The sequence below is a fragment of the Galeopterus variegatus genome, unplaced genomic scaffold, assembly GCF_000696425.1.
Source record: "Galeopterus variegatus unplaced genomic scaffold, G_variegatus-3.0.2 Scaffold313, whole genome shotgun sequence".
Classification (NCBI taxonomy): Eukaryota; Metazoa; Chordata; class Mammalia; order Dermoptera; family Cynocephalidae; genus Galeopterus; species Galeopterus variegatus.
Window position 1 is genome coordinate 234,669 of NW_007726424.1, and position 20,989 is coordinate 255,657.

General features: G+C 44.2%; 1 protein-coding gene across 2 annotated transcripts in view; it reads left to right on the forward strand.

Annotated features, from left to right (window-relative positions):
• Positions 1–3,707: 3,707 nt before the first annotated feature.
• The window catches only part of LAMB1 (laminin, beta 1), a 71,728-nt gene continuing 54,446 nt past the window's right edge, over positions 3,708–20,989 (forward strand). The window contains exons 1-7 of one of the 2 annotated variants that reach the window (XM_008567364.1): positions 3,708–3,960; positions 4,089–4,210; positions 5,294–5,466; positions 8,229–8,364; positions 11,423–11,496; positions 17,500–17,688; positions 17,774–17,837. In XM_008567364.1, the coding sequence (XP_008565586.1) occupies positions 4,174–4,210; positions 5,294–5,466; positions 8,229–8,364; positions 11,423–11,496; positions 17,500–17,688; positions 17,774–17,837 (673 nt within the window). In that variant the 5' untranslated portion in view covers positions 3,708–3,960; positions 4,089–4,173. The remainder of the gene's footprint in view (positions 3,961–4,088; positions 4,211–5,293; positions 5,467–8,228; positions 8,365–11,422; positions 11,497–17,499; positions 17,689–17,773; positions 17,838–20,989) is intronic. The other variant, XM_008567362.1, reaches the window with a different exon arrangement.

A 20,989-nucleotide genomic window follows, 5' to 3' on the forward strand; every position in this document is an offset into this window, starting at 1 on the left:
AGGTGACCTTAAAAAGGGCTTTTTTTTTTTTCAAATGAAAATAATAAATGCCTTAGGGAGATAACTGTCACACATTCTTTGAGACGGAACAGCCAGCAATTTTGCAATCCCATGTGACATTCAAGATGCTACATAACTCTCCAGTAAAGAGTGTTTGATTCTGAAGCAGGTAGTGCCAGGTAAAAGAAGGTTGTGTCATCAGCCAAAGTGAAGCCCTGTACAGGTTTATTAACAAAGAGATTCATTCCTCCTATACTTGTAACATCTTCAGAAATCAGAGGAAGTTGTATGAAATATAACTGGCAAGAGGAATTTGTTCATGAGTGAAATTTGGAAGTACTTCTAAAATGAACTTGGAAGGTGGTGATATTTCTTTTTCTCCTTGACTAGAAAGAAATTCACATTAGACAGAAAGAAAGTGGATATTTGGGATTTAAGGAAGTTTCAAAACATGGAGACTAATCCATTTACTTTCATCCAAGAAACATTTATTGAGCCCCCCTAATGTGCCTCATGTTAAGCTAGGCTATGTTGAAGCAAAAATGAATGTTACACAATCCTTGTCCTTGTCTCACTGTCTATTGGGGGAGATAAGGGCATAAATAGTTACAGCATTATGTCATATATGCTATAACAGCCTTTACAAGGTGCTGGAGGAGAGTAAGGCTCACATAGAAATTCATGTTTAAGTGCAGTCCTCAAAGATGCCTGATAGTTCACTAAGTTTATGAGGTCGATGGGGGCCATGCAACAAGGAGAAAGAAAGTCACAAAGGTATAAAAAGTATGTCACGTAATAGGGAAAGACCAGAGGGAAGCCACTGAAGGCTTTTGTTCAAAGAAATGACATGATCAAGCCTCTGAAAAATCCTTCTGGGATTATTAGGGAGGCTTAGACTGGAGAGGGGAGAGTCTGGAAGTAGGAATACCAGCCAGGGGGCTCCTGAAGACATTCAGACCAGACACGAAGAAAGACTGAACTAAAGGAGGCGAGTAAGGTTGGAGCAATGGGGATATGGCAGCCAGTTGCTAGGAAAGCAGAAATGGCAGCACCTGATGATGAGGGGAGTGGGTGAAGGAGAGGGAAGTGTCCTAGATTCCCAGGCTGAGCTGGCTTCATGCGTGTGTGATGTGTGCAGTTGCACAGAGCCCCCCTACTCAGGAGAGTCCTGTGCTAGTTTTGATGCTCTGCTATCACTTTTTTCACATTATAATGATAATAAAGAGTCTCCACATTTGTGCCATACTAATCATGTAGCTAGTCCTGCTCCCTGGTTTCTGTCTTGAGCTAAGGAGTGGATCATGGTGCCTATGACCGAAACAGGAAACAGAAGAAAGAACACATTTTACTCTATGAGGGTGGGTGGAGAGATGAGTTCAGTTTTGCAACACATGAATTTCATGTACCTACGGGTCATCAAAGTAGAGAAATTCAATAGCTTGTCTGAAATCGGATGTAAATTCCAAGCAAGGTACAGCATAGAGATATAGATGTGGGGGTGAGGTGGGAGAACACCAAGGCCAAGTGGCGGAGCCCCTGGACGTTTATGAATGTGTGTAGAGTGAAGAGAAGATGGACACAGAACCTTTGGGAACACCAATGTTTAAGGGATCAGAGAAGGCCAAGAGAAATAGAAGAGGGGGAGTCAATGTCCTAGGGGAAAATTTTGGAATTGTGTGCTAGAAGCCAAGGAGAAAGGAGTCTCAAGGAGAGAGTGATAATCTGAAGCATATGCCACAAAGAGATCAAATAGGATCACAGAGGGAAAATGTCCACTGCCTTCAGCAATTAGAGAGTTGGGGGCAATTACCAAGGACAATGGTGGAGATGAGAGGCATGCTGCAATGGGATGAAGGAGAAACCTGGAGGAAGTGGAGGCTGTCCTTTCAAAAACCTGAGCTATGAGGTCAAAGGAAGGAAAAGAGTACTGGAGAGGGTGTGTAGGACAAAGGCAGGGTTGTTTTGTTTGCACTTAAGACTGGAGGAAATTGAGCAAGTTGGTCTGTGAGAGCATTGATCTTAGCAGATGAGAGAACACACTTCTAGGAGAGAAGTACAAAAGATAAAGGTGGGAATGGAGGTAGACAGATCCATAGATGGAATGGTCAGAAGGTGAGTCAGAGTTATACACACTTCCTCCTCTCCACAGACACATGTAAAAAAAATTTTAAAAACCTAATTTTCTCAGTAGTGTTAAATTTACAACAGAGTGAGGTGGTCAGGAGAGTAGCCAAGCTTTTGAAGAGTGCTAAAGGTGATTAACCCTTTGCAAGGGGAGAGGAGCAGGGACAGGTAGCAAGGAGGGCTCAGCTGCTGTGAGGGCAGAGGCCAGTTTCAGGAAAGAAAAAAGGGCTGAAAGATGCTTGCAGTTTGTATGGGTGAAACGTGTAATACACAACTTTGGCACAGAGGATTTCAAAAGCTCAACAAGGAGAAAAGAGATATGCATTTTAATATTTCTCTTTGAATTAAGCTCTGATCTCCCTCCACTGAAATATCAGACCCTCACAACAGCACCAGCTTTCTCAGTGCTCTCCAGGCTGCCCAGCCAGCACCCAGGGTCCTAAGCATTAGCATAAGCGACATCTCCCCGGCCTGCATCAGGGCAAGTGCTGATTTGGTGAATAATTAATGCCTCACCAAGACCTGAGGCTCCTGCCTGCCGCCCTCAAATGAGTGATGTTTATAAACTCTTAAAGCAGCTTACTTTACGGTCTAATGATTAAACTTCCCTGGGCCCTATTTTATTGCAGCTAAGTTAAAAACTGACCAACTAGCCAGAAGTTAAACCCTTCTCTCTGAGAAGATTGGAAAACAAGCAAAATCTCCTGACTCACAACTAACTCTACTCCCCTCATTCCGGGCACATGTGCCCAGAGGAGGACTAAAGAAAGCTCAAGCTTTGACCCCAGCCATTGCTAAGGACAGCAGAATGGGCTGATTCAGAGAAAGGGTGGTGGGGTCCTGTCACCAACCAGCCAGGTCACACAGTGCTGTTAAAGACTCTTCATTAGAGGCCCTCGCCGCACCCCACCGTTTGTTATCCTGTGCACAACTGTCGTGATTGTGTTTATGGAGACTGTGCAGGAGTGCTCCTCATGGGCGGCCCCCAGCTTCGTGACTGTGCCACCTTTCTGTGGTGCGATGGGAAAAAGAGTAACTAACAATAGCGTCGTTCGAGAAATTACCTAAATTAAAGCCATTGTCTGGATTCAGGTAAAAAGTAGATTTAAAAGAACAACAGAATTAGATGGATAATTCAAATGCCGTGACCACCTGGGTAGCAGGGACTACAGGCCGGTTTAAAAAAAAAAAAAAAAATCTGTTCGCAAAGAATGTGTAGTGCCCAGCAGTTTCCCAGCTTCAGATGAAGACCCTGTAGATGTCGCGCCCATCCTAAACGTCAAGCTCTTTGATTCTGGGGGTTACTTTCTAAAGAACAAACCCGACGGGTACCCTCTTCTAAAGGGTTAACCCGCCTTCCCCGAGCGCTCGGTGCGAGAGTCTGTAGCCTTGGGCACCTTTTCGTGACTCACTCCTTGCAAATGTAAATGCACGAGTCCGCGGGAGGTCCGACCAGCCCCCTCGCCGGGCGAGCTGAACACCTACCTCGGAGACCAGCCCCGACGCATCCCGCCCCCCGCCCGGACGGCCCCTCCGCCCCGCGCTCGGGACGCGCACCCAGGCGCGGAGCGCAGCCCCACGCTGGGAACGGGAGAGCCCAGCCCCGGCAGCCACCGCAGACACGGCCCGAACACAAAAGAGGCGCCCCGGGGGTGGGCCCTGAGCCTCGCCCCCTCCCGGCCGGGCTGTGGCCTCCCGCCGCCCGCCCCCTCAGCCCCTGCTCCGCGTGTGCGCATGAGCAGAGGCGCCTCCCTCGGTTCCTCCCAAGGCGAAACTTTCTAATTCCCTTCTTTGGGCTCGGGGCTGCCAGGAGTGGGCGAGCGCTCGCACCGCCGGGTGAGGGGAACAAAGTGGCGGCGCGGTTTCCCCCTCCGCAGCCACCCCCCGCTTCCGTGGGAGCGGCAGGAAATGGAAGGGCCCCTCTCCTCTCCCTGAACATTTGCCTTTTTCCTCCACCTCTCCAGAAAAGAAGACGGGAAGAGAGGGCAGGCGGCTCGGCGGCGCGTTCTCCCTTCCTCTGCCGCGTCCCCGCGGCTGCAGGGACCGGACATGGGGCTGCTTCAGGTGTTCGCTTTCAGTTTCTTAGGTAATTCCGAGGGGACCATGCGGGAAGGGCGGTGGGCTTGGGCGTGAAGGAAGAAAACTCAAAAGCCGCTTGGCCCAGCTTTCAGGGAGCCTGGGGGATCGGGAGAGGGACCGGTGGGCAGTGACGCCCCTGGGACCCAACGCCACCGCCCTCGCCTCGGTGGTGGCTGGTGACGGCGCACGCGGAGCGCCGCGGACCCGCATCCCCCGGGCTCTGCGCGCAGAGTTCGGGCTCCTGCGGGCTCCCACGGCCGCCGCTCGGGGCTTGTCACCCTCGGCCGGTTCGCGCTGGGTTCCCCCACCGGCGAGGGCAGGCTTCCTGGGGTGGCGGGGCTTGCGGTGAAGGGCTCCCTAAGAACCCCTTGCCCAGGAAAGCGCCCGAACCGAGAGCAGGCTTCGTTGATTGGAGCCATATGGCTTCAATTAACCATCGCTGTTTGTCTCCGGATGGCACCAGAAACAGCTGGAACGGGCACTTCCCTGGAATGGCGAAGAATGGAAGCCACTCCAGAGCCGCGGGGACTGTCCACTCGCCCCTTGCTCAGAAAAGCGGCGTCCGCCGCGAGCCCCGGCGACGCTCGCACGTGCACGCACCTCACTCTCGCGCCCCCACGCGCGCACATTTCCACGCGCACACTTGTGCTCTGACACCGAGGATGCGCGGGCTGCCGCGTGCACGCGGGTACGCACGCGCGGGAGCGCGGCACTTGGCGGCCAGTCTTTCTACGCCCAGCTCCGGGCACGTCGAAGTGGCCGGTTTGCACATCCACCTTTTGTGGTGGGGCTGCTCTCCCGGGCCAGATCAGGGTGGGCGCGAGCGTCGGTGGGTTTCCGGCAGTGATGCTCTTGGCTGCCGGACAAACCTGATGACATGTCTGGATTTCTTCCCGCGTCCTTCTGCTCTCCACGTCCCTGCATTCCCTGCCTCTTCACTCATCTCTCCATTGTGTCTTCTGTGTGTATTCTGCTTTCTTCTAAATTGATTCTGCCCCCGCCCCTGCTTGTTCCTTTCGCTGTGGCCCTGTTGCCTGCTTTTGCCCTCACCCCCCCAACCCGCCAACCTTGTCGCCTGCCCCTCCCGCAGCCCTGTGCGGCCAAGTGCGCGCCCAAGAACCGGAGTTCAGCTACGGCTGCGCTGAAGGCAGCTGCTACCCCGCCACGGGCGACCTTCTCATCGGCCGGGCACAGAAGCTCTCAGTGACCTCGACGTGCGGGCTGCACAAGCCCGAGCCCTACTGTATCGTCAGCCATCTGCAGGTGAGGGTGGAGAGCTCTGCTGGCGCCTCCTCTGGTCCAGACCTAAGGGGCAGGCCCAGGGGACTCCACATCCTGCCAGCAATCCAGATAGGAAGTGCACTCAGCCGGGGAGTCCCGGGATTAGGCTGCTAGCTCGCCCTTTCGCCCCCCTCTCAGTTTGCATGGTTACATCTGCCAAACGTTTCCTGCCGCCACCGCTGCCTGCACGGTCAGTATGGAAAGGCAGGGCTGCAGACAGTCCTGGTTCCTGCCTGGTGTGCTGCGCCAGCCCGACCCAACCCAGGGGCTCCAGAAGTCCTGATTTAAAAGCACCCCCCCCAAAACAACAACAACAACAACAACAAAAAACCTTTCCCCTTTGGAAGTGTGCATTAAAGGGGATTTATCCTCTTTATATACTGAATAGCGATCTTGGGTTTTTCCATATCTTTTACATGGGTAAAGGGTATTCCGGCACTAACAGGTGCCTTGCAAGGTGACTCCAATCATTGAATGCTTTTTCTCTCCTCACTTGGTGCTGTTCGCATCTGCTTCCATTAGATATCAGGATCAGATGTTTTCTTTTTCAAAATGCCCTGGTTGTCATGGTACCCTGATAGAAGACCAAAATGAAATTTCAGGGTGTTACCTGTTTCTAAAAGTGGACTCAGATTTTAGATTTCCAGGGTCATATTTATACAAAGTCAAAACTAATTTTAAGAGAAGACACAATGTATAAACTATCCAGAATCATAATCCTTTTCCTTGATTTTTAAAAAAAGAGGCCAATGTGTCTGGCCTCTAACAAAAGCAGAGGGTATTAGTCTCACAAGCAGGACAGTTTTCAAGCTAATTGTGCGGAACTTGATCATTCTAGCCACCCATATAACTGCCCCTCAGAAGGAGGACAGAATGTTGTGCGGTTTGCACAGTAGATGCCTTAAAATGGAGTCTCTCTTAAAAAGCAGAAAGCCTGTATTGGAGACCTGATAAATTAAACTGAAGGAATGTGGTAAAGTGGATTCCACTCATTTGCTTCTAGGTTTATACAGAGATGTCTAGACTGCTTCCTCCTTATTAGATGGGAGGCTATAATTAAACTTTTTTTTTTTTTTTAAGTTCTGGTAATTGTTCTCTAGTACTAGTTTCCTTGACTACAAGTTAATGAAGGCAGTTGTTGTTACTTTTTCTAATATTAGCATTTAAGTTTTACCTAAAATATTGTACTAACATTTACTTCAGAGGCCAGGACATCCTGCAAATGAATCACCAGGTTCTGAAATCAACTTTGACCAGAATGAAAATTGGACTACTTATCTTAAAAGCAAGTAGGGCCAGACTTTGTGGCTTATATGATTAGGTGTGAAATGGTACAGTGCTTTTCACAGGTATCAGGGCCTAAGGAAAGGGACTGAGCATGAACTTCTCTCAAACATTTATTGGGTGTTGGGCTGGCCCGGTGGCGCACTGGAGAGTGCGCCGCTTGAGAGTGCGGCAGCGCTCCCGCTGAGGGTTCGGATCCCATGTGGAGACCGGTTCCCGCTCACTGGCTGAGCGTGGTGCAGGCACAACACCGAGGGTTGCGATCCCGTTGCCAGTCCCCGGTACGGGCGCGACACCAAGGGTTGCGATCCCGTTACCGGTCAGTAAAAAAGACAAAAAGGAAAAAAAAAAAAAAACATTTATTGGGTGTAAAAATTGAGGTAGGAAGCTGGTTTTGTCCAGAGTTCTAATGCATCCCTGATTTCTGGTCTCTGTTTTCTAGTTAGTTCATCTTGCCAGTCTCTGGTAAGGTAGTAACTACCTGAATAAATACAGATGTAAAAGTACAGTCAGTTGATCTTTGTCCTTACAAAAATATCTGCCTTGATCAAATGCTTTTTGTAGGATATATATGGATCTCTGTATCTCAGTCTTAGCATCATTTTCAGACTTAATAATCTGCATTTCAGAAAATGTCGGTACAGAGCAAAGCTCCATGTGGGAAAGGGAACTCTTAATCTATGTTGTTTATAATTCACCATGGTGGAGTGAAGAGAGAGTAGAGAACTTTCCTAACCCAACTGCCCAGGTAGCTATGGTTCCGTTTTGGGGGAGAAGGAAAATGAGAGAAATTAAAGCTACTCTAAAACCTAAAGTCTGTCTTTATTTCAGTTCATGTCCATTTGGGGGTTCTTTGAATTGGCCTCTGTTTATGGTGGTCCCAACATGGCAGGATAGCCTGGTATCCCTTTTCCCAGATATTCTGAGCAGTTTGCGGGTTTGCCTGATGGCTGATTCACTGCCTGGACAGAGTAGAAACTAAGAAATTTGTGGTTTCCAAAGCTTCTCTAAATACTTCTGCTTAATACTTGCTTTCTGCTTTATTTAGGTTTTAGGAAATCAGGCCAAATGAATTGTTCTTTTTTCCTTTCGTTTTCAGTTTGCTTTATGTCAGCAAAAATTCTCTAATACTTCTGTATATTACTTTAGAGTAAGCTTCTCTAGGTATTTATTGAGATTAAGGTTTAAGCCTAGAAATTTGATTTTGATTAAATTAATAGCTTGTGGGAAAAATGCCCTCTTGTACTTTTGACCTTGAATTTGCAAGAAAGGAGGAAATTATTTTCATGAGTATTTTAGACTCAAAAAGTTAAGCATGAAAGATGTATTATAAGTCATTTAAGTAATTATCGCACATTCAATTTTATTAAGGCAAGTAGATTTGATTTTTGTGTTGGGGGCTTGATTTTCTTTTTAAATGAGATTACTTCCTAGACTCATGAAACTAACTTTGTTTTCAGGAGGACAAAAAGTGCTTCATATGCAATTCCCAAGATCCTTATCATGAGACCCTCAATCCTGACAGCCATCTCATTGAAAATGTGGTCACCACATTTGCTCCCAACCGCCTTAAGATTTGGTGGCAATCTGAAAATGGTATGTGGTTGACGTGGGAACAAGTTTCATGGAGTGTGATTGGTCACCTGCATGGGGTTTACAGGCTCCTGGGTGTTTGTAATTGTGACTGGCTTCTCTGTCCTGTAATTATGGCCTCTGACAGATTTATTGCCTGGAGCATAACTTCTCTTGGTAAAATCTGATCCGTCCTCCTGAAGCATGCACTTCTGATAAGAAAGCAGTCTTTCTGGCTAGGCCAAAGAAGCATTTCATAGTCCTTATCCTGGGGAGGGGGGAGGGGCGGTCTTTGGGGAGTGTGTGTATGTTCCAGAGGCAGTCTGAGGAGGGTATGGGAGACCCTGTACTAGCTCAGCCCCTTATTCTTCCGTGGAACATAGCTTCTTTCATTTTGATCAACCCCAAAGGAAAGGGCCGAATCACAGCCTCCCCCACCCTTCTTCCATCTACAGAAGATTTCATAAGTAATAATAGTACTACGAATAAGCACCACAATAATTTTTTGAAAGACAATGTGGATATGACCCCAAGTCATACTGTTTCCCCAGTGATTATATGAATCCAGCCCACTTTCCTTTCTTTACCATTTGGGTTCTGATTTAATTAATTCACCAAATATGATGTTACTATTGCTGTGAAACTGAGCCCAGGTGAGTTTCACATTTATTTCAAACTTGAATGCTGACATTTGGGGAGTAAAGGTAGCCTTAATGTGTTTGTTAATTAACAGTGTACTATTAGATCTTTTTAAAAGAAAATTATTAAAAAGGGTCTTCATGAGCCCGGCCATAAAAAGCCTGGATACTACTAGACCTTTTTAGTATGTGCCCTATACCTGGGGAGCTTTTGGATGCTTTTTAATCACTTACCATTCTGTAAAAAGGAACTCCCTTAATAGACTTCCTTGTCATTGACTATTAAATCGCAAATGTTTTTTAGAAGACTGTTGGTTTCTAGGGAGGGTTGATTGCTTATTGGGTAGGCTTGGGAATCTATTGATTACAAACTTGATTGAGATAGGTGCTCAGAAAGCTTGTATTACTTAGAGCTGTGTTATTTCTCATAAGGGAGAATTTTGGTTGATAGTTCAGTGTGAAAGAGAAGTTTCTGTAAATCTGTACTGAATCACAGAGGACTTCAGAAATAGCATAGAGCATATTACGAACAGAAATGACAATTAGAAGTATACCTCAATGTTAGGATCAAGACCCTTCCATTTTAGTCGATAGACAGTAAAGCAGTTCTTGTGTGCTCTAGTTCTACAGGAAGATTTTCTTAGTTACGTCAGGAGTTAATCAATTTCTACAACTTTGAATTTGTGCGACAGGAGGGTCCAAATGCCAGAAAGAAGGGATTTTCAAATAGAGGGGCTTGGTTTCTCTGTCAGTCTGTCACAAGAGATTAGATGAGATTAGACTGATGGAACTTAGTCTTTAGAAAGTCAGACCCATTGTTACTATACCCTGCCATCTCTCTGTTGTCTCATAGTTCACAATTAAAGACTTTCTTTATGAATGCGATTTTATCTGTTTTCTGTGTTGTGTACAAGTTGTGCTTACATATGGTGGTGTTAAATCATCAGTGTTCAGACACAGAAACTGGCTTGGAATCCACAGCTGCTTTTAGCCTACCCTTCATGATGACCTAGTCCTAGGTCTGACAGAAATCAAATATACCATAGAAGGATGATCTTGTTTCTTTTCTCCATGGATTTTTATTCCCATATTAAACAAAAAACAAAACAAATCAACCCACAATTACACTGCATTATCAGGTTATAAATCTAAATGGAAGGTGCTTTGGTGCACATATTACAGCATATGTCCTTATGTTACAGAAATGGCACTAGTCTTGCTTGGTACTTTATTTTGTTATCTCTAATTCTGAACAAATATTGTAGGTTTTTAAAAACTTGCAAGAGGAGAGATGTATAGTTGCTTAGCTAACATTTCACTCAAAAATAAATGTCCGCTTTGTAATATGGTTCTTTTTAATAAGTTAGGTAAGGTTAGTTTAGTATGATTAAAATGTTTTTCTTTAACATTCCAACTAACTCATATCCGTTCCAGTGACCACTTTTTCCCCCCAATTGACTTGGCAGTTTTCCAGCAGGAGAGTTTATTTCAAAAGGTCCTACTGATTTCCTGAAAATACACCAGCTTGTGACATGATTCATTTTGACACATTCCTGTCTTCCTGCATTTAAGACTTCTTTAGCTTTGGAAGATGGACCCCAAATCTTTCTCAAACACAGAAAATGTGGAAAGTTCTCCTTTACCAAACAGGCAGGGTTGAGGGCCCTAGGGATTGGGGAGGAGGTACTTCTATCCCTGGAATTCCAGTGGCCTTTTTAGAGAGTTAAAGTGGGACTGATTGACCCTCAGGGCATGGTGCAAAGACACATTTGTTTGTTCAGGCTTTCCCCTGAAAGGGAAGATGTTAGTATTTGTTCGCAGGTTTATTTATTTGACTGATTCTTTGTCTCTTTGGCATTGTTTTTCCATTGTGAAAATGCTTCCAAAGGTCTCCCCATCAGGGATAAGGTTTTTCTAAACTGGAGTATAACTAACATATGTGGTAGACTCTTATTTATTTTCTCTGCTGCCATGTAGAGAAAAAAGGATATTTGTGTTTCTCCTGGAGGAGAATAGTGTCCCCTGCAAGCTGAACCCCTACTGTCCACAGGAAGTGCCCCCTCCCCCTCCCCCCTCCACCCCTTTGAGAGTCACTTGGCTCAGAGGTTTGGGAAGATGTTTCCCTTCTTCCTAAGCAGAAGATGTCTTTCTTGACAGCAGCTAGAGGCATTCTGCCAGATGTCTTGTTCCGGTAAGCAGATTCAATATGTTGAACTCCAGAGTGATTTGTGGAAAACTGAAGAATCATTCTGACTTGTGCTTTACCACCTAAATAAGTACAAAGAATTATTATGATCGTATCTTTGGCTTAAGCTCAATATAGAATACAAAGAGAATTGCTATGAGAAGCATAAATATAATTTAGAGAACAGTCTCAACTGTTCACAGATGTGCCTGTTTACTTCACTGTTCTTGTTTTTCTTTTTACAAAAAATTTCCTATAGGTGTGGAAAACGTAACTATCCAACTGGATTTGGAAGCAGAATTCCATTTTACTCATCTCATAATGACTTTCAAGGTAAGAAATCCATAACTTTTTCATAAATGACACCTGAGAGCACTGTGTAATTTTTTTCCTTTCAAAGTGAATGTCTGTTGTGAGTTAGCCTAAATGGGAACTTAAATATTACTGTTGCCATAAATTGGGATAATTGAGCAGCATTTTAAACAAGGGCATGAATAACTTCATTTAACAAATACTCTTATCTTCATGGCAATAAGTACAGAGAGCCTCTACTCTAAGGTAATTCAACTGTAAACTTTTAATTAGATATCTTTTTATTTCCCCATAGGCAGAGGAAGTCTTGACTCTCTCCCAAACCACAACAAAACATCTGGAGAGTAAATCCCTGATCCCTTGTGTTTATGTTTTAATGCTGTGTTAGGTAACTGAAAAGGGAGTGTATTATCTTTAGTTTTCAAGGTTTTGCAAACTTTGTGGGAACAGTTTCACAGTTCCTTAAGAAATGCATCTGCCTTCTTAAATGTGGATTTTCTCATCATTTGCTTTTAGAGATGTAAAATGACTCCAGGACTAGGGAATGTCTCTGTACAAAGTCCCTTTGTTTCTTCTTAAGCAGCTGCCTAGAAATGACAGACTTCACATGGCTTAAAGTACATGTTGGCGCACATAAAGCCCATAATTTATTTACTGCTCCTCAGATTAAAATCACTTTTGAATAGTTTTCAGTTGGAGTTGGGGGCCTTACCTATTCCCTCTCAGGTTAGGAAAAGGTGCTAGAGATAGATTTACCATGTGGGCAGGAAGCCATGAAAATCTCACTTGCGTCTGCTTCCAAAGCCTGGGAGCCATGGAGCAAGGGCGGGCGTGGGAGTCAGAATGCGACTAGGAGGGACAGTGGGCTGTGCAGTTCCTGGGCCAGAACTCTTCATCCCCTTGACCGCTCCCCAGTTAACCTGCTGTTTGTGCTGGAGCGGGAAGCTTTACGCTGTGACTGTGACACCTGATATACACAGTGGTAAGGGAAGGCTTTCACTAAATAACTCATCAGTTACTTTTTGTCCCCAACTCTTTGTCCCTTCATTAACCACATACTCAACCTGGTGACTGAAACTCAGCCATCTATGAGGATGTTGCCTTCATACTATGTGGCATCTAAAAATACTCAAAAATCATCTTTATTAATGTTTTTGATCCTATCTTTTACTTTGGAGAGGGCACTTATTTGCATGCATGTAGAGTTCTGAGTTCATTTATATCCAGAAGTCCTTTGGGCACATATTTCATAGTTGAATACTCATTCAAGTGAATACAATGGGCCAAAGAGGAAATTCTGCATATAAGCTCTGAAGGTCAAACAGAGGAGGCAGTGATTAAACTGAGATGTGAGGACTGGGTACAAGTTGTCAGACTTGGATTTTGGGGAGAAAGCGTATGCTTCGGGGTCTAGCTCCTGTGAGAAGAGCAACATCTGTGGGACTGGGCACACTTGGGTACAAATCCCTGTTCTGCCCCTTAGGATGCTTGGCATGTAGTAGTTGCTGTACAGATATTTACTGAATGAATACATGGATAAATGAATTCAGACATCTGTTTGTAAGAAACTACCCTAGAGCCTATGGAAGATTTTAAAGACAGCATCTTTACTGCTGTCCAGGAGCTTCCAATCTTCTAGGGGAGGAAGATATACTTGCAAGTAACTTATCATACGTGACAGAATGCACTAACTGCTATAGCAGAAGTTCAGACAATGTAAGCACGGAGGAGGGTGAGATTAATTTTAGCCTGGGATAAAGGAAAAAGCTTCACGAGGAAAGGACTGGGACTGCACTTGACCTGGCCCAGGAAGGGTCAGCAGGATTTCAGTGCAAGGAGATGGAAGGAAAGCAATTCTTGGCAGAGGAGACAGTCTGAGCACAAAGCTCTGGTGGTGGAACAGTCAGGCAGGGTTTGTTCAGTAGGTCCTATGTAGATTTGCCTCAAGCTTGGGATAGTGAAGCAAGGAAAGGGAAGAAAAAGTGGAAAAGCAGATTAGACTCAGAAGGACCCTGACTCCTTGCTGAGAAGCGTGAACTTGCATAGGGAGCTATTGGCAAGAAAATGAGACCTGTATTTCAGGAAGGTAGCTGGGAGGAAATACAAAGGACAGACTAGGACAGCAAGAAGAGAGGGCAGGCTGGGAAGTTCTTATTGAGGCCTGGCATTAGTGCAAAGGCTGGCTGTCTTCCTCAAGTGAGAAGGAGCCTCTTCCTGCAACCTGAGTCCTCTAAGCATACTTGGAAAGCTCTTTCAAATCACATGTAACCACTTTCTATCTTACCCTTTTACCCTTTGCTACTACTGCCTTTGAGAATCATCTCCAAGAGGACGAGCCCCTGCTTTCTAAGGGCAGTCACTTGAGTCCTTTAGGATCAAAGGTTGAACCATGGAATGGAGAAAGATTAGAAGCAGAACAGTGGAGGGAAAGGGTTGAATCAAAAATTACTTAGACATCTAAGCTAAGTAACCAGGAAGATGGTGATACCCTTAACAGTAGTGAAGACAGGAAGAGAACTGAGATTGGGGATGAGGATGAAGAACGTGTTTATCCTTACCCAAGTTTGCCGTGGAGATGGCTGATGGCTGAATGGATTGGGTTTTCTTAGGCTAGCAAAACTCCTTCAGCATACACACAGTATGCTTTTGCATAGAACCAGATGTTTCAAAACTCATAGCTCTATTGTTTATTATAATTTCGAGGCAACTGTGCAGCAACATGAGGCCCGAGAAGGTTGATGACTAAGCAAAGAGCATGGAAAGGCTTCTGTTCTTTAGGTGAAATGTGTTGTTCTGGTTTCCAGCAGCTTCTTAGCTCCACAGGAAGTTGGATGACTAGCCAGTGGCCCTTGGGAACTTAGAAGTTTCCAGAAGGGAGGGAGAAGGAAGCACAGCCAGAACTGGCTTTTGTGCTTTTCCTCTCCGCCCCTATTTGACACAAGGACATCAGACTAGCTTGCCCCTCCCAGCCCCTCCCCAAGTCTCACAGCCAGGAGCCTGGTCCCAGGGGAGTTTGCTGTGCCTGCTTGTCCCACATGGTTCCATTAGTCATTGGGGTTTTTCCCCCTTTAAAATTCCTAGTTTAATTCTCTTGTGTTTTTAATAAAGTATCATTTTCTTATATTCCTGGGTAGGTCAAAAATAAGAACATGAGCAACTTGTAAATAAGTGAAAGATCCTGTCAAAATATAATCTTTCATGTTCTTACCCTTGGCTCCTTCTATCAGAGAAAAAGGCCATAACTAAGGAAGAAGAAGGGAAGTCTGGCCGGTGCCAGTTTCCACCATTACTGCTCGCCCAAACTTCCATCAAGTGTTGGTTTTAATTCAGGAGCGAGCCTCCTTCTTCAGGCTCTGTTTTCCGGGTCGGCTTCGCGTTGCTTTGATCTTCCTCTGTTGTGGTCTGACTCCACTTCCCAAAACGCGCCCACCGTGTTTGTCAGGGCTGAAGCATTTGCCCATTTGCCTGTCTTTACTGCTCGTTCAGCTTCTTCTCTCGTCTCCAGTTGACCCTGCTCACTGTACCCTCCTGAGTCACCATCCTGCCTTGGTTTTGAGGATTCTTTTTTCCCTTTCCTTTCTGACACTAAGTTCCCAGCCTTCAAGTGTGCCACCAGCCAGTGAGGGAGAAGGGTAGATTTGTTCTTCAGTCGGGATTTGAATCTAACTGGCAAGTCAATAATGTCACTGAACCTCAGTCTCCTCATCTGTAAGGCACATGTCCTGTGGGGGTGTGTTAGTTTCCTAGGGCTGCCATGACAAAGTACCACAGACTGGGTAGCTTAAACAACAGAAATGGTTTTTTACAGTTCTAGAGGCTAGAAATCTGACATAAGGGTGTTGGCAGGGTTGGTTTCTTCTGAGGTCCCTCTCCCTGGCTTATCGAAGCTGTCTTCTCCCGGCGTCTTCGCTTGGTCTTCCCTTTGTACACGTGTGTGCTAATTTCCTCTTCTTATAAGGACACCAGTCACACTGGATTAGAGCCCACCCTGACGACCTCATTGTACCTTCATTACCCCTTTAAAGACCCTGTCTCCACATATTCTCCCTTTATGAAGTATGGAGTTAGGTCTTCAGTATGTGAATTTGGGGGGGACAAGAATCAGCCCATAATAGAAGGTTTAGAGCGTTAAATGAAATAATGTGATTAGTGTTACCGGCACCACTGTCCTTCCTTTGTCTGGCCCCTCACTGACGTGTTGTCCTGGAGGACTGAACTTGGCTCTCTTTATCTTGCCCTTTGCTTTTTTTCTTTTTTTTTTTGTGACATCATATACTTGGAGGTTTAAGATGTTATGTGTATAAAGTGACTCCCCAAATCTATGTTTCAAACCCCTTCTCACAGCTGAGCGCCAGACCACTTGTCCAGTGTTTGTCTCCTTGTGGACACCTCATGTGTAAACTAGCCCAAAACCAAAAGCCTTCGCTCCTCTTCCATGTCCTTGTCATTGGCAACACATCTACCCGGCTGCCCAAGCTCAGCTGCTTCTGTTCCTTTCCTCTCCCTCCCTTTCCACTGAAACCTAATTAATCACCAAGTGTAATTCAATATACTCCACCTTCACTAAATTTTCAGAGTGGTCAAGTCCGTCCCTTTTTCTCTATTTGAGTTAAGATCTTCATCTTTTTTTCTATCACTTGGTTTCCCTGTATCTTGTTTTTTCCATGTCCAATAACTGCTGAAAGAATTCTTTTTCTAAAGTGCAATCTGATCCTTTCACCCTGTCTTCTTCACTTGTTCAGTGTCCCCCTTTCATGGCACTAAGACAAAGTAAACCCCTTAGCATGGCAAACAAATTCCTTCCTTCCTGCCCTAACCAACCTCTTCTGCCACCTGTAGCCACCTCCAACCCCTGCCTGGAAAACACCTTGTTACTCTTTTAAAGTCCAGTTTAATGTCATCTTCCCTGTGAAGCATCCCTTAGCTTTTTCTTTGGTGTGATAAAATATGAATAACATAAAATTTGCTATTTTAGCCATTTTAAGTATAATTCAGTGGCGTTAGGTATATTCACAATGTCGTTCAACCATTACCATTATCTATTTCCAGAACTTTTTTATCACCCCAAACAGATACTCTGTAGCCATTAAGCAACTCCCCATTGCCCCATCCCCCCAGCCCCTGGTAATCTCCGATCCACTTTCTGTCTCTGTCTACTTGCCTATGCTAGATATTTCATATAAGTGTAATCATACAGTATTGTCCTTTTGTGGCTTATTTCACTTAGCATAATACTTTCAAGGTTCATCTATGTTTTGGCAAGTATCAGAATTTCATTGCTTTTTATGGCTGAATAATATTCTGTTGTGTGTATATACCACATTCATTTATCCATTCATTAACTGATGGACACTTGGATTGTTCCTACCTTTTGGCTATTGTGAATAGTGCTGTTATGAACATTCATGTACAAGTATCTGTTTGAATCCCGTGTTCAATTATTTTGGGTATATATCTAACAGTGGAATTGCTGGATTCCCCAGCTTCTTGAGTTAATTCCTCCTTGTTTTCCCAAAGCATGTGACTCTACCATGGTGTTTGACATATTGTCTTGTAAATCATTTATACCCATATCTGTATCTCATTGGACTATGTATAGCATATAGACAGCAGATAAGCCACTGTCTGGTACTGAGTAGACAGTCATCATACATCTATTGAATGATTAAATGAACAAATGAAAGAATGAGCACTCAACCGGTCATATTATGGTCATGGTGAGTAAATATACCAAAGCTTGTTTGCTTTTAAGGCCTGTTTATAATCAGCTTCTAAAAAGAAACAGCTTACTAATCTAGTAGGGTGGAGAAAAAGTGCAAAATTTAGGGACTAGACACTTTCCTTGCAAGAAGAGGCTCCATGGAACAGCTTGAAGTATTTGAAATCCAGTCACAGTCTGAAATACCAACCACATGCAGTTAGGGCTTATGGCACACAGTTAAGTGACATTTTCATCTGAGATTTAAAAAAATACAGATTACCAATGAAAAAACATCAAATGAGACTTTTGCTCCCTGCCTTCAGACATTCCGTCCAGCTGCGATGCTGATAGAACGATCATCAGACTTTGGGAAGACCTGGGGCGTGTACAGATACTTTGCCTATGACTGTGAGAGCTCATTTCCAGGCATTTCAACTGGCCCCATGAAGAAAGTTGATGATATAATTTGTGATTCACGATATTCTGACATTGAACCCTCAACGGAAGGAGAGGTTTGCTTCTTTGTTTTACATTCTACTTGCAAATCTACTTTTTATTCATTGCAAAAATACCAATTATTCTTATATCTATTTTTAGGTGATATTTCGTGCTTTAGATCCTGCTTTCAGAATAGAAGATCCTTATAGCCCAAGGATACAGAGTAAGCTTGTTTTCAACAAAAAGCTTTGATGGGAAATAGTAATCAAGGAAAAAGTCTCACCCAGAGCACTGCTGCCCAGAATCTAAATATTCAGTGCCAAATTCACCTTCTTTGTTTTCCTCCTTCCTCTGCAGTATCTTATGAGAGGCTGTGGAAATTAGCTGTAATCAAAGTCTTCACTGATGGGGAACACATTTTGATAAGAACAAAAATTTGTCATAAGTACTCATATATGCTGATCATAATACCTTATTTATTTTATTGCTCAGTATATTAATTAGGGTATAGATTAAGCTGTTGTAACAAAATGTCCCAAAAAATACAGTTCAACTAAAATGGAAGTCTATTTCTCTTTTATGAAATCAACCAGAGGGATTTCCAGAGAAGAAATGTAGCTTGATTACTGCATGTAGGCTTACCAGATAAAATACAGGATGATGCCTAGTTAAATTTGAATTACAGATAAACAACAATTTTTTTTTTTTTTTTTTTTTTGTCTTTTTCCGTGTCCGGCAACGGATCGCAACCCTCAGTGTTGCTCCTGTACCGGACCGGGACTGGCAACGGAATCGCAACCTTCGGTGTTGCCCCCGCGCCTCGCTCAGCCAGTGAGCGGGAACCAGTCTGTATGTGGGATCCGAACCCTCGGGCGGGAGCGCCGCCGCGCTTCCCAAGCGGCGCACTATCCAGTGCGCCACCGGGCCGGCCCAAACAACAAATTTTTTTAGTATAACTGTATCCCACATAATATCTGTGACTAGTACAAGAATGTCCCATGCAATTTTTGTGGTTAGTATAACTATCCCATGTGATATTTGAGACATACTTATACTAAAAAATGATGAACTGCTAATTTGCAATTCAGTTTGAGTGTCCTCTATTTTGCTAAATCTGGCAAGCCTAGCCGTAAACCACCCAGGTTCCCAGCTTCCTTCTGTCTTGTAGACTTTGTCCACATGATTAGAGTTAGACCACCACTACTGTGTCCTTGTCTGAATCTGTGGGAAAGGAGGAAGTGGGGGGGCAAGCAAATTCCGTTTAAAGGTGAGACATGGAAGTTGTACATGTCAATTCTGTTCACATCCCATTGGCCAAAATTAGTCACCTAGCTCCCCTAAAGGAGACACTGGGAAACACCTCTAGCTAGCTGGCCATATGCTCTGCTAAAACTTGTCTAGACTCTTACTGTCAAAGGAAGAAGTGAAGAAAGAATACTGAGGGGAAATCAGAAGTCTTGGCCATGGTTAATGTACTCAATAAGGCAAGGCTTATATTTCCACTTAATAGATGAGTAAACTGAGGCTCAGTGAGTTGGAATAACATGCGTAAGGTGATATGGCTACTAAATGGCAGGCAGATCTTGAACGCATATATGATGATGTTCAGTTCAGAGCTGTTTCCAACATTCCACAACTATGCTTATGTTATTACACAATTACATTTTGATCTTGGAAGGCAGAATGTGCCAGTAATTAAAAGAATGGGCTTTGGAGTCAGACCTGGGTTTAAATTCCAGTTCCATTATATTGTAGCTATGTGACCTGAGGCAAATAATTTACCTAAAACTTTTTTTTAAGCCTTTTTTTCTCATCTACAAATGGAAGTAGTAATGTTAACCTTAAGGTACAATGAGTTGCTATATATAAACAACAAACCAAAATGCCTGACGTAGAAAGTGTTCAATAAATTGAAGTTGCTGCTATTATTGCTTTGCCGCTGTTGCCGTCTGCTGGGGATTGGGTCTCGTGGAGAACTGGTCCTGTGTGTCAGAGTGAAAGGGTGAGCCTGCCTCCCCCGCTACTAAAATGCAATCAGTTGAGTAGAGGCAGGGCTGATTCTTGCTGGTCTTTCCCAGCTGTGCATGGCTCTCTTTCTAACCAAGGCCCACAGAACTTCCAAGCTCAAAGCGTGGATGAGCAGAGTGGAAAAGTTGAGAGATTATTCCCAGAAAAGTGCTGCTTTCCCATTTAAATTAACTTTACATGTGGCCCAGACTGCCCCCGGTCTGTAATTTACTCATTCATTCTATTGTAAAACAAATATTTAATGGCTTGTCCAGTCCTGTGCCTGTTTCTGAGTAAGCTGTGAGGTCTTCCCTTCATGTCTCAAAACCCAGTTGTGAAAAATGTTCACGTGGGCTCCAGGTCAAACGCTTCCTGAGTCCCTAAGGGACTCACCATCTGCTTCCTTTTAGGTGGAATTTGTGGGACTCAGGGAATGTGTTGCTCTTACAGTTTTAATTCTCTTGTCTTTTGTTGTTAAATGGCATCAGAACATCCATTTCTATATTACGGAAGCATTCATGTTAGCCGATCACGCTTTTGATTTACTTTGTAATCAGAGGAACAATATCCCTTTAGTTGTCCCTATTGTACAGACCTCTGAGACTCACTTCAAAAGTGATCTGCCTCTTAGAACAGCCGTCAATACGAGGCTTAGTTGTTAACTGTGGCAGGAGAGAGTGGGGGGACCATACTTGCCCTCCTGAGGGCTTCCACAAAGATCAGTTCAAGGGTTTCTAAATACTCCAGCTGCCCTTCAAGTTTGTTTCCTGGCCTCTCGTCAATAGGCGCTTGTGCTCATTGTGTGCAGGAGAATTTGTGCAGGAGGAAATGTTGGCATCATAACTGCCATTCAGCCAAGAAGTACCACGGTTTCTCTGTTTAGTTTTTGGTTTTACAAAGAGCCTAAGTTTAACATATGGACTTTCCCTTTTCACCCGCAGCCATTTCTATAGTCTTCATTGTAAGCTATGCAGATATAAGTATTTAAAGTTGTATTTAGGTTTTAAAAGTATCTGATGCGCTGGCCACCACCCTGTTATCTTGTGTTGTAAATTATAAGAATGTATCAACATAGATGAAAGCAAAGTTAGGGGCAATTTCATTCTACAATTTCAGCTAAATGAGAGGGCAGATGGACTAATCAAACTCTTGGGATCCACTTAAGTAAGAACAACTTACTAATTAATGAAAACACAGGTGGGGAAGGTTGAACAGCTCTTGGTTTATCCAGTTACTGTGGAATGTAACTGATGGCCCAGCTTCTGCAGTAAGCATAGGTGTACAGACCTAGGATGAAACAAGAGAAAATAAGAGATACTGGTTTATATGTAACTTGTGTTCAGGAAAAAATAATTGGCCCCAGCAATA